The sequence below is a fragment of the Anoplolepis gracilipes genome, chromosome 2 (assembly GCF_047496725.1).
Source record: "Anoplolepis gracilipes chromosome 2, ASM4749672v1, whole genome shotgun sequence".
NCBI lineage: Eukaryota > Metazoa > Arthropoda > Insecta > Hymenoptera > Formicidae > Anoplolepis > Anoplolepis gracilipes.
Genome location: NC_132971.1, coordinates 16,747,808 through 16,760,900, shown reverse-complemented (window position 1 = coordinate 16,760,900; position 13,093 = coordinate 16,747,808). Strand labels below are relative to the sequence as shown.

Genomic DNA, 13,093 nt, shown 5'->3' with positions numbered 1-13,093 from the left:
AATTAACTTGTATATTTTGTTTTATATATTATATTGATTATCAAATTACATATATTATCTTCTTTATTTAAAAAAAAAGAGGTGTTTTTTCAAAACGATTTAAAGTAATGTTCAGCATGTTCCTACACTTAGTATTTAATATATATATATATATTTTATACATATACATATAGAATTTTAAAATAACTTTTAATGTCTTTTTAGTTGTAAACTATTGTAATATACATGCTAGATATAAATTATTTATTAAACGGTATATTTGTTAGAAAATTGTTTTTTAAAAAATAAATATATATGTATATAAATATATTTGTATTTGAACTTGTTCTTTTTAAAATTTTTATTAATTTACGATTATTTAAAAATGAAATCCTTTATAATTTCATCATTCTTAATTAATAAAATAGAACATCTTCATTTTATTATTATAGTTTAATGTAATTTCATTTTATTTTTAGCTAGATAATTTTGTAATATATAAATGGAATACTGATAATTTGACACATAGATTCTTGTGTAAAAGATATATTTTCTTTTTATTTAATACTAAGACTGTTAGAAAAAAAATATAGAAAATTTAATTAATTTCTATACAAATAAAATCTATACTCTATCATTGTTATTGATTACACATTACACTTTGAAGAAATTTAGGATCCAACTACATACGCTACAACTGTTGCATGGTCTAGCTTGCCAGGTATCATAGATATCTTTTCTAGTGTCTTTTTTCTTCGAGATCTCTGCTCTTGCTTCGAGAGCTGTATTAATTGACCATCTTTATGTTGTGCATAATACAATTCCGTGTCTTCTAGAATTCGTCTTTTTGCAGCAGTTATGCGCACCTATAGGGTACAGCAAAAGTTAATGTATTGCAAAAAATATCACTTAAAAATTGCACATTTACCGCAAAGTCTAAAAGAAGTTCACACAGATGTTTGGCACTATTGCATGGCGGCCCTTCTCCAGAAACTCCACGTTTCAATAGATCTTCCATCCTCAATAGTGTGAGTTCGTGTCTTTGATAAGCTTCGACTACCGGTAAATTGTTGCTATTTACATTATTACTATTACTTGATTCTGTATGTCGGAGATTTTCTGTGGATTTTCGACGCGTTTTTGATCTTGCATCATAACTTTTTAGCATGGCGTCAGCACCACTACTGTAATTTGGTAAAACTGCAAATTTTCCCACTACAGGATCAAAATTATCTGAAATTCCATCGCTCGTCAAAAATACTATATCTCCTCTTTCAACTTCTGTTATGGCCAGCGTTAAATTATTCAATTCAGGATTAGAGCCATCTACTGGACCTAGAGCTCCTAAGGCATCTCGCATGTCTCGCATGCAATGAATATCGTGAGATCCTCGTGTTATCTCTCTCACACCAGTTTTCCTGTTTCATTTTTACATAAAGGGTGATTATCAAAGACCTAGCATATTATATGCTGCAATTTATAATTTGATATATGTATAATAAAAATATATATACCTTGAGTATACATAAGCTAAACTATCACCAACATTGCAGGTACAGGCAATATATTTCTTCTGGCATATATTTGTATCAGTACTTGAACTTGGCAGTGGAAGGATTGTGCATACTGTTAAGGTAGTGAGCATTCCTTGTTCCTGAAGAATCAGTGAATGTGCTGCATGGAATGAACGAAGCAATGCTATAAATACATCCTTTGTTGTTGTCATTTCGCTATTTATAGTCGGGCAGAATAGAGCCTGGTTCAAGTATTCTATACTTCCATGAACCGCAGATCTGGCTGCTATACTCGCTTTTGTACCTAAAACTTTTGACTGTGAAATATCAATCTTATAATATTCAATTAAAATAGATTGAGACCAATGGCAAACCAAAGTTGACTTTTTATTATACGTAAATAAAGAAATATATGTAAAAAGAACCAGAACTAGTTATTTTTTTGTTGTGAATTATTGAATGATTTTCTAATAAATAAAACTTGAACTGAAAAAACTTGAAGATACCTTCTTTTATCAAATATATAGTAAAGTTATAAATAAGTTTACTAAACTAAACTTCTGTATTTTTATACTTGACTTATGTTCTATTTATGTCAATTTATTCTTTATTTTTTTTAGATATTATTGTCTTTACCCCAATTGACACCATCTGCAAGAGCTAATATGGCAGAACTTGGTCTTGCCACTATGCCGAAACAATCGGCTATTGGTTCTCCATTATTAGTATTATTTGTAGGATTTTTCTCATATAATGTAGTTGCAATTCCATGTGCGTTTTCATGAGGCTTAAACCAATCGGTAACTCCAGCAATTTTAATATTTGATGTTGTTGATCCTGCAAAGTTTTGTATATCTTTACTTTAAAATAATATAAAAACAAAGATGCTTTATTAATCTCTATTCTAAACTCACCACTTCTATATTGCTCATTTTGATCTAGCATATCAATGTAATCTATATCAGTATCACTAATACTTAAATGTTTCTGTTGAAGATTGACTGCCGTAAGACCACTATCGGGACCAGTATAAGCTGCAAATATTTCTTCATTTTCTTGAAAATTTTCGAGTTGTTTACTTGGCAATTCTTCTGGATTTCGGCCGTGTAAAATTGGTGGTCCTTCTTGTTTTGTTTCTAATCTAAGAATGTCGATATAATATTATATTAGAAGAGAACAAGAAAATATTAAAGCATATCATTCAGGCAAAAACATGTAGTTTCATTTTTATACATGCATATTACAATCAATTAACTGTATCTAATTGCATTTTTAATTTTAATGTTTACCCATTGAGATAGCGTGTGATGAAACAGCCACCAGGAAATTCCTGAGTTAATGATTGCGGACTTTGAAGTGAGTGTTCCCCAAGTCCTATACTCTCCACAGCTCCAGCCAAGTTGCTAATAGATAGTTGGCGCATGAAACCAGCCACTTTCTTCCGTAAACTTGGCATCTTTCAAAGAAGTCCAAGTAAAGGATACAGAGCAATTAAGAATGGTAACTATTGTCTAACATTACTTCACTTGACGAGAGGCTCATACCATGGTTATAGCTGCCAGCGACAGGTCTCAGATCAAATCTTAAAACAATCAAAATTAATTATATATTATTAGCTCAAATTTTATATATATTTTTTTTTCTTTAAATAAAATAACGTAAAAATATACAAAATATAATATAAAAAATATAGCCATTTATTTTTTTATAAACTTTTAAAAAGATTTCTGACTACCTAAAATTTGAAGAGATATTTATTGAACCTATAATCAAAGTTATATAAATAAAATTAATAAAAACTTTTATTTTCACCCTTATTCGAATGTGCATTAATAACACTAAGTTTAAAAGACATAAACATGTATTGTATCGTTCTTAAGATAAGATAAAAGAGTTCAATTAAACTGTTCATGAAATATTTTTCCACATTCTTTACGTAAAGATCGATTATCCCCAAGTTTCCTTATTGACAATTTGATTTATTGAGACAATTACTAAATCATACTTGAATTAGGACAAATATCGACGAAAAATATATATGTAGATATATAAAGTTGAAAGAAACTGCAAAGAGAAAATGTAGAGATATATCAAAGAGAATCTACGAACTGACTGACGTATCAATTGTGTCGCACATCGATAATAAGGCAGGTTACCTGGGAAAATTCTCACTGCACGAGAATGAGATCACGATGCATCCTGCACAAGCCTTTTTCACTTTACCGCCATATTGGCAATTGTGTCAATAACCAACTGACTATACGAGAGCGACGGACCTAAACGGATCTCTTCTCTCACGCTACCGCTACCACAGTTGCGTCAACGATCGCGGCCCGTCACTTGCATGTTCATACATGGAAATCGGAACGTTGTACGCGCGAGCGCGATTAATATGGGTAATAAAGCGGCGTCAATGGATGTCACGACATCGACAACGTTCTCATCGAGGTATCTATACGTATGTATATACGTCATATACGTAACAAAATCGAGAAATTGACGTTTACTCCAATTCTCATGCGGCGGCCAAAATCAGCTGACAGCGATCGGCCGTCAGTCGAGAAAGGACGATTCGTTTTATTGCGCTATTGTCGCGCGTCGCGCGTGTGCGTTGCAATATAATAATATAATATATTCATAATATATGCAACACAAATCGGTACGACTGTATTGCACTGCACCGATGACGACGACAACGACGACGCTGACGACGACGACGACGACGACGACGACAATGATGACGGTGACGACGGTTGTGGTTGTACTCTTTTTTTGGTCTGTTTTGACATTTGACGAGTCAATATGGCGTCCTCATCACAGATGAGAATTCACAATTTTTCGCGGTTATTTTAGAGAGTTTTATTCTCGTTATTTCGTAGTCGAGTGTCGTATTTGGACTCGACATTAAATTCCTCTTACACAGAATTCAACAATTGAGGTGATTTCGAATTAATGGCGGTTATCTTCCATTTTAATGCGCAATAGGTAATGTTTAGTTAGTATATTAGTATTTCTCTACTTTCGTGTGCGAAATTATTATTACGTAATCATAATATTTAAAATTCTATCATATCCGAGCTATACTGGTAGGAATATGCTAACTTTGCCCCACTAATATTAAATTTCGATTAGGAAAGTTCGAGAAAGTGTACAGTTTTTTTATACAACTAATTCGCTCACAATTCACGTGACGTTATTTTGACATACGTTGACGTTTTGACATGGAAGAAAATTTTTCCGCTTTGTACCATCCCATTTGGACACCATATGATCTAATATGCGCGGGTATAATTTATTTCAAATCTTAAAAAATTAAGATGTGTGTGTGTGTGTGTGTGTGTGTGTGTGTGTGAAATATATCAAAGTGTTGATGCATTTTTTTTAATGTTGCACTTTAAAGGTACGAGATTGTGAATACACAGATGCTGGCTAATATTCTATAAAAAGTCAATAGAGAAAAAGAAATTATTAAATGACAGCACAGAAATATAAAATGTTCGAGTCTCCAAGAAGTCTCCAGGAGGTTTGTATCGATTTCATCTGTGGGAACGTTCTAGACTTGTGCGAGGTTCATCTCGGTGATACAGGTCTACATTCTTCCAGTACTCCCAATAATAGCACTATTGCCAGTAAGTATAAAATTATATTTGTATAAAACTGTACGTTGCAAATTTTGCAGAATTAAAGCAGCATAAATTTTAGATCAACAAGATGTCTGGAATAGCGTAAAAGCTGATCCTATAATAAGTAGAACGTCGTCTAACGATGTTTCCTCCAACTCCTTTGCAACTCGGCTCACGTTTAGGCATCCAGATGTTTTTTTGCCAGCTGAAGTGTCGGAGCAATTATTATCCAACCTATGTGAAAAGAAAACGTTGTCTGACTTGACAATTACACTCTTTGACTCCAAGACCACTAGATTAAGGTAATGAGACTTGACTGTATTTAAAAGAAAAAAATTTATGACGATTTTTAATTTTCTTTTAGGCATGTACGACTGAAAGACGCGTCGACATTATCAGCTAAAGGCTTAAGTGTTCTTAAGCAACATAAAGTTATAGAATTAATAGTAAATGGACTTAAAATAACTGTTAATGATTTAATTAGCTGTTTAGGTGATTGGAGTATACAAAATCTTAGATCGCTAAGTGTAGCTAAAGGAAGCTTTATGGATTTTTCAAGGTTATTAAGTTTTTCATACACATTATAACATTTTTGAGTTATAGGAAATTCTTAAAATAGTTGATAATTTTATAACATTACACACATATTTTGTGTTATAGACAACGCATGGTAGATATTGCAACATTAAACAAATTAAAGGCACTTCACACCTTGAATGTCTCAGGAACAGAATTTAATAAACATGGCTTGGACATAGTAGTCGAAGATCTTCCTCTTTTAGAAAGCTTAGATATATCTTGTACAAGAGTTGATGATATAACACCATTAAAAAAATGTAAAGATCGTTTAAAGACATTACATATGTACAATTTAAAGATAAGTGGGTGTGGAAGTTTAATACCAGTATTACTGGAGTTAAATGAATTAAGGCATTTAGACATTTCCGATGAGAAAGATCCACATGGTTTTGAAGTGTTTGCACCAGCTAAGCCAAAAATAACAGATTTTCTAAGAGCTCTTAATTGTATGCCTTATTTGATGACTTTAGATTTGTCAGGTGAGTAAAGAGTGATATTTATATACTCGAATATTTATATACACGATATTCTGGTAATTGTTTATGAAATTATTTATTAACGACACAAGAGATTTTTTTATTAATTGTAATATTTTTTATATAGGTAAAGATGATATAAATTCGAAAGATTTAAAAAATTTTATTGTATCACATGTACATTTGAGGTTTCTGGGACTAGTGCATTCTGATGCTTGTTATGATGAAAGTTTCATAGATTCGACACATAAAGATTATAGACCTGATCTTGTTGTAAGTGTTGACATAATATTAAAATTAATTATGCAAGCATATTGTCTTTATATATTTACTGTTTATATATATACTTTATATATATTACTTTCATATATGCAAAAAAAGTTGGAATTCATAATTGTGTAATATTACACTCGTTATATCTTTAGATATGTATAGAGTAATATTATTGTTATAACTATTATTTATACAAACTACTTGACATTTTTCGTATATTCTCTATCTCTTGTTATTTTTGCTTTGTACTTCTTTATTATTTATAATATATTATACTATGTATTGCACATTATATATTTTACATTTTTAAAATATATTTTCAAATGTGTATCTGTTATTAAAAAATTATTAAACTATCGGTATTTATATCAAAAGTGTTTATGCATAATATAGCTTTATTATATATGTATAAATAATCACAATTTCCATTTGCATTAATGTAAAATTATGTGCATTGTTGAAAAAATATTTATTATTTATCCTCTTATCAGTATAATTAAAAAATAAAAAGAATATGCAAAGTAATTTATAAATAATCAATAGTATTAAATTGATAAAAACGGTTCAACATTGACAAAGGAAAAAAGATTTAATTAAGAAAATAAATTAGTATGTGAAATAAGTGTATCTTTTGCTTCAGATTAGTGGTACAGCAACAGAATCTCAAATTTTGGAAGCTCTTAGAAGGTATACATACAGACCAATATATCTTCAAAAGTGTTTGTTTAATTTATTTCGTTTAACACCAAATTTTCTCGAACCACGAGTCGATGTGATAAAGTTAGTGTTACCTGGAATGAGAGAGCATCCACAGGAGTTCCGTGTACAAATGGCAGCTACTGCTTGTATCTATAATCTCACCAAGGGTGAATTAGCTCTTATGATTCATCCGTCAATACTTAAACAAATAGTCGAATTAACATTATTAGCAATGGAATCATATCCAACTAATCATCAACTTCAAAAAAACACACTATTGACTTTATGCAGTGATAGAATCTTACAGGATGTTGCATTTGACAAATATAGGTAATTATATATAATTCAAAAATAACATTATTATATATGCTGAAAATTTAATTATGGTCTTTATAGCTTTCAGTTGTTTATTAATATTTTTACAGAGCTTTTTGTAATACACATATATATTTTCAAGAATAATATATAATATAATCTTGTAAATTATTATACAAAGAAGTTTGTTTTGTAAATGGGAGTTGAGCATATGATAAAAGAGAATATATAATTCAACACACAAATTAAATAATCTTAATAGCAATATATATATATATATATATATAGATTGAAAAACTCTGTTTTGAAATGTCAGCATAAAATCATAGTGAATATTTTCGTGATATGTATAAATAAATATTAAAAATAGAATTTTATTTTAACAGATGTGCAAGATTAGTTATGAATTGCTTATCAACATTTGAGGATGCATCTATGAACCGTATGTCTGTGGCTATTTGCTCAATACTAGCAGCAAAGATATCAACTGTAGAAACCTCTATGCTTGGCGCACAACCACAATACATGTTGAAATTGCTTGCAATGGTTAGATCTAAAGTCGAATCTAAACTAGTAGATATTACAATGAAATTTACATTAAGTGCTCTATGGAATTTAACGGATGAAAGTGCTATTACATGCAAAGTCTTTCTTGACGAAGGCGGAATGGAATTATTTCTCAAGGTATTGGATAGCTTTCAAGGAGAATCCAGCGTAGAAACTAAGGTTCTTGGTCTATTAAACAATATTGCAGAGGTTTGTATCAAAATTTATACTAAATGTACAATAAATTTGTACACTTACAATTAGATATCGTATCTTTAATGACATTGTTTCAAGGCACATATTCTTTGCATTAAAAATTTTAGGTTGATCATTTGAGACCACGACTTATGCAACCTCGATTTATAAAAATGCTTTCTATGCTGCTCGACTCTGAGCACATTGATGTATCATATTTCGCAGCTGGTATTGCTGCACATTTGCTTAGTGATGGTTCTCGATCTTGGGATAATATGCCATCGCAGCCGAGTCGGGAACAGTTGTTGGATCAACTGGTTCATGCTGTAACTCATTGGCAAACACCACAAGGAGAGATGGTTGCCTATCGTAGTTTTCAACCATTTTTTCCATTATTACGTTGTACAGATGCATATCCTGTTCAGCTCTGGGCAGTATGGGCAATTCATCATGTATGCACAAAAAATCGTAAGTCTAAAAAGAATTATATTTAAGATATTATTTTGTAACATAGATTCTATTAAAATTTAATAGCCTATTATTCTATGATACAATATAAAAATTTAAAAAACCAATGAATATACTATTCTAGCAAAATAATTATATTGGTAATTATTTAGATTATAGCAAGAATAATTTTTTAAACATAATTGGTATTATTAAAAAAGATGAGAATTTTAAGAGAACTATTGAAATATATACACTACATCAAGGATTTTCTAACATATCCTCAATTTTAATACCAAGTCACAATATTAAAATCAGGAATTAATATTTTTGCAAATTTAAAAATATGTCTATATTTTTAATGCTTTTTTATCCGAAACTTATGAAAATTACATTTTATGTATAAATTACATACATATATATATATATATATATATATATTGATTATTAAAATATATAATAATAATAATTGTATGCTTATTTTTCAGCAAAACGCTACTGTGTAATGTTAATTAGGGAAGGAGGAGTAGAAACGTTAAAGCAACTTGAAAAGACGTATACAGGATATACAAAACAAGCAACTTTCACAACTTTTTTGCAAAATTTATGTCAATCAATTTTGGAAACCCTTGAATTAAATTCTTAACAATAGCGCTCTGTTGCTTTTCAAAATCTAAAAATTAAGTATCATGATATGCTAGTCAATGTTTATTTTAGTGCAATCGTATATCTTATTCTTTAGACCAAATAAATATAAAAATTATATGGCCATGATATGGCCATATTTATCAGAAAGACAGATTGCAATCAAATTACAAATAAGTCCAAAATATTTTAATCACAGTTGAGTTAATATCTCGAGATATGTGTGTGTGTGTGTATGTGTGTGTGTGTGTGCGCGCGCGCGTGTGTGTGAGACTAAACTCACTAGATCTAAATTGAAGATCTGAATTGAAAAATATATCTGTGCTACACAGAGTGTGTTGTCTTTTGTAAAATTAATTCTGGAAAAACATTCAGAGTGTTTGTAGTAGTAATTTTATGGAATAAGTTATAATTACAGATAGGCAATCAATTTGTAACTTTAAATCGCAAAACATATAATAATAATACAATATTATACATATTATACATATATGTATAATAGAGTCTCTGTATCGGTTACTGTACATTACACAATTTTCTATTTAGCACTATTCCTTTCATGTTGTTTTACCATTTCATATTTGCCTTATTATGTGAGTGTAGAGTGAGAAAGCAACGATAAAAAGAGACATGTGCACATGATCACATGATAATAATGTAAATGTGAAGTGGCATAAAAGAAGAAATACTAAAAATTAATATAAAGAGAATTATCAATATAAGGACCCTATTGTAACTTAAAAAAAAAGGATATGATAAAAAAAGGAATATGTGATTTAAAAAAAAGCAATCTACATGCCTGCTGCAAATTTGTCTATTTGAACAATTTATATTATTATTAACACTTATACAGTGTATCCCACTTTGAAAGATCCACCCATATATCTCAAAACCTGTACAAAGTTATTTGGCTCGAAGAGGAACATATGTTGGATATACACAGATCAATTTTGACAAAATTTGTTTTTTTAAATAGAACTACCTTAATTTTTTTGTACAAATTGATTCCTTGCAACATTCTGGAAAAAGTTATAAGGGTATGATGGTAAACAAATTAATAATTTACGAGATATTTCAAATTTTAGTTTAACATAATTTTGTATAAACATAATTGTTAAAAAAATATGTAATTGTTCGTTGCAAATTCATACTTTTTCTTAAAAACAAATATATGTTTCCTTTACATCGATTAATTTCTCTCATTATTCTATGCATAAAAGTATTGAGGCAAGATAAAAATGAAAATTTAACGAAAAATGAATATTTGACGAGATATTTTTTCATAATTTATGCAAAATTATGTTAAACTAAAATTTGAAATGTCTCGTAAAGTATTGAGTTTCACACCTCTATAATTTTTTCTGCAGAATATCGCAAAGAATCAATTTGTATAAAAAAAGTAGGAAATATATTGAGATAATTGCATGGATCTTTTAAAATGGAATACCTTGTATATATTAATATTTATAATAGATTTAAAAATTTTGTTTATAACTTAACATTAAAAATTTTATATAGATATATAAAACTGTTGAAGAGAATCACAGAAATATCGACGTAGTATGTTTGTAATATTCCGAGATGTATTTATACTTTTATGATTTATTTAATAAATATTGAATGTTGGACTTGCAAATGAGATTCTAGTCTAATTAACTATTCTCTTAAATTAAATGATTCATTAATAATATATTTAAATAACAGATATAATAATCAATACGTCTGTGTGTCAAGAAAATATCAATATACTAATTATATAAGTTAACTAATTTATATGCTTACAATTTTAATGAAAATTTTATTAATAGTTAGCTATGGATAACTAATTTAATATATATATCTAATAAAAAGATGTATAGTCTAAAGATTATTTTTGTAGATATTTAATGTCTGGTTATAATGCATTTAATATAATCTGAAATTTTAGACTAGAATCTCTTGTGTGAATGATATATACACATATAATTGTATATGTTTTCTACAAGATACACTAATCTTTGCTTTAATGTAATTTAAAAAATTATGGGATATATGTGTGATAGTGTGTGTTGAAATAATTATTATTTTATTAATGTATCCTATTTTAATTCTTCAAATTCAGATCTTCAATCTATTTTGTTAATAATTATTATACTTCACGGAGTATTATTATATTATATTGATATTATAATTATATAATAATGACAAAAAATATCTTGAAATTGATTATGCATTACATGCCTTCAGAGATTATACAAGAAATCAGAGTTTGTAATAAGAAAGAAATATACATATTAATATTTAGATTATATCTGTTATTAAAATATTACAAATTTATATAAACAAAATTTATTCTTCTGATATCATTACATTGTTGATATCTAAAATGTAAGGAATGCCGATTTGAACGGTACTGAATGTTAAATAAACATGCTACACCATTTTCTATGCGTTGTGCTGCCTTTCTCTATTCTTTTTAACTATATTATCAGGATTGGGAAAGTTACTTTAGAAGTAACTTGTTGCCAATTTTAATTTAGTTATTACCGAAAAATACATCAAAGTTACTTTTTCCATTACATGTTACTTCTCAATCTTGTTTATTACATATCAATCCATTATCGATTTTATAATGTTTACATAAATAATAGATATAATAAGATATAAATAAATGTAAAAAGTATATTTCTCTCTTTCTCTTGCTTTCCCTATGTGGAAATACACAAAGTGCTCAAATAAGCCAAGAAAGTCTTTATTTATCCATTCATTTTACATTTTCATATTACACATGTCATTATTTTTTTTTTATTAATGAAACGTAAAAATTGTTCATGAAATTTGTATTATCACTGAATTGATGCTGATGCTGAGCTGCACCTGCAAAATACTTAGCGACATGGAAGTAACATTACGAAATGTGGCTCGATCATTAATGTGTTGAAAGTCGGCTCTCCTCCTAACACAGTGGATCAATATTTCAGAAACATTTGACACGCATCTTACAAATTAGTAGCAATAATATTTAAGATAAAATTGAAAATGTATAGAGAGTTAGTATTGAATAAATGAAAGTTGCAGATGTGAAAAATATATGTAGTGTATAATCACATGAGACTTATATACACAACTAATAATTTATAATTGTTTGGGGTGCAACTTTCACTTATCATGCATACAAAATTTACTACAAATTATAATTATATGATATTACTCTAAACATTCACTTTTTGTAGTTCAATTTTTTACTCTTTCATAATATTTTTATAAAACTGACAGTGCATTTTCATATCGAGTAGATTTATTTGTGCTATAACATAGCAATAGTTAATTAAATAATGATCTATTCAATTGTCAATACTAATAGATATTATTATTCGTCTCCAATTTTTTCTCCTATCTATCATTGCTATAATAATCTAATGTATCAGCCTTAATAATATGTGGATATTATATTCTTATATATAGATATTCCTACACAATTATATCTATCATGTTATATAAAAAATGATAGCACACTAAAATACAAACATGCTTTGCATACAAATTTATTATCAATAATTTTATATTGAAATGTGAATTATTAAGGTGTTTCATCAGTTTTTGTTTTTGAGTGTATATACATATATAAAATTTTTCAGATGGATACATATTTTAAAGGATAATATGCTGTCAACAATTATATTTAGAATATATGATTCACACAAATTTTTATCATTGAACTATTTATATATATGTGCATAAAGTGTAGTTAATCAGTAAATATTCCATCAATGTATAATGTATATAATATATAAACAAAAAATTGACTATTTTAATCATTTAT

The 13,093-nt window shown here is 28.4% G+C and overlaps 2 protein-coding genes across 6 annotated transcripts; one reads left to right on the top strand and one right to left on the bottom strand.

Moving 5' to 3' along the window:
- Nucleotides 1–509: 509 nt before the first annotated feature.
- Nucleotides 510–3,790, bottom strand: LOC140663273 (PP2C-like domain-containing protein CG9801). Its single transcript, XM_072887322.1, has 8 exons — nucleotides 3,650–3,790; nucleotides 3,038–3,075; nucleotides 2,783–2,949; nucleotides 2,408–2,634; nucleotides 2,130–2,330; nucleotides 1,494–1,797; nucleotides 908–1,397; nucleotides 510–845 (listed from the first exon to the last, which is right to left on the bottom strand). Exons 2-8 carry the CDS (start codon nucleotides 3,038–3,040, stop codon nucleotides 651–653), a joined length of 1,587 nt encoding a protein of 528 aa, XP_072743423.1. The 5' UTR covers nucleotides 3,041–3,075; nucleotides 3,650–3,790; the 3' UTR covers nucleotides 510–650.
- Nucleotides 3,791–3,803: 13 nt separating this feature from the next.
- LOC140663271 (protein zyg-11 homolog B) lies at nucleotides 3,804–10,934 on the top strand. 5 transcript variants are annotated; one of them, XM_072887319.1, is made up of 11 exons: nucleotides 4,242–4,478; nucleotides 4,631–4,778; nucleotides 4,894–5,122; nucleotides 5,196–5,418; nucleotides 5,481–5,675; nucleotides 5,777–6,174; nucleotides 6,299–6,444; nucleotides 7,085–7,473; nucleotides 7,845–8,214; nucleotides 8,328–8,667; nucleotides 9,135–10,934. In XM_072887319.1, the coding sequence occupies exons 3-11, from the start codon at nucleotides 4,966–4,968 to the stop codon at nucleotides 9,290–9,292; spliced, it is 2,376 nt and encodes a 791-aa protein (XP_072743420.1). In that variant the 5' UTR covers nucleotides 4,242–4,478; nucleotides 4,631–4,778; nucleotides 4,894–4,965; the 3' UTR covers nucleotides 9,293–10,934. The 5 variants fall into 5 exon arrangements, with proteins under 5 accessions (XP_072743419.1, XP_072743422.1, XP_072743420.1 ...); XM_072887317.1 differs by having other exon boundaries at nucleotides 4,626–4,778; XM_072887318.1 differs by lacking the exons at nucleotides 4,242–4,478; nucleotides 4,631–4,778 and adding an exon at nucleotides 3,804–3,941.
- Nucleotides 10,935–13,093: the final 2,159 nt, after the last annotated feature.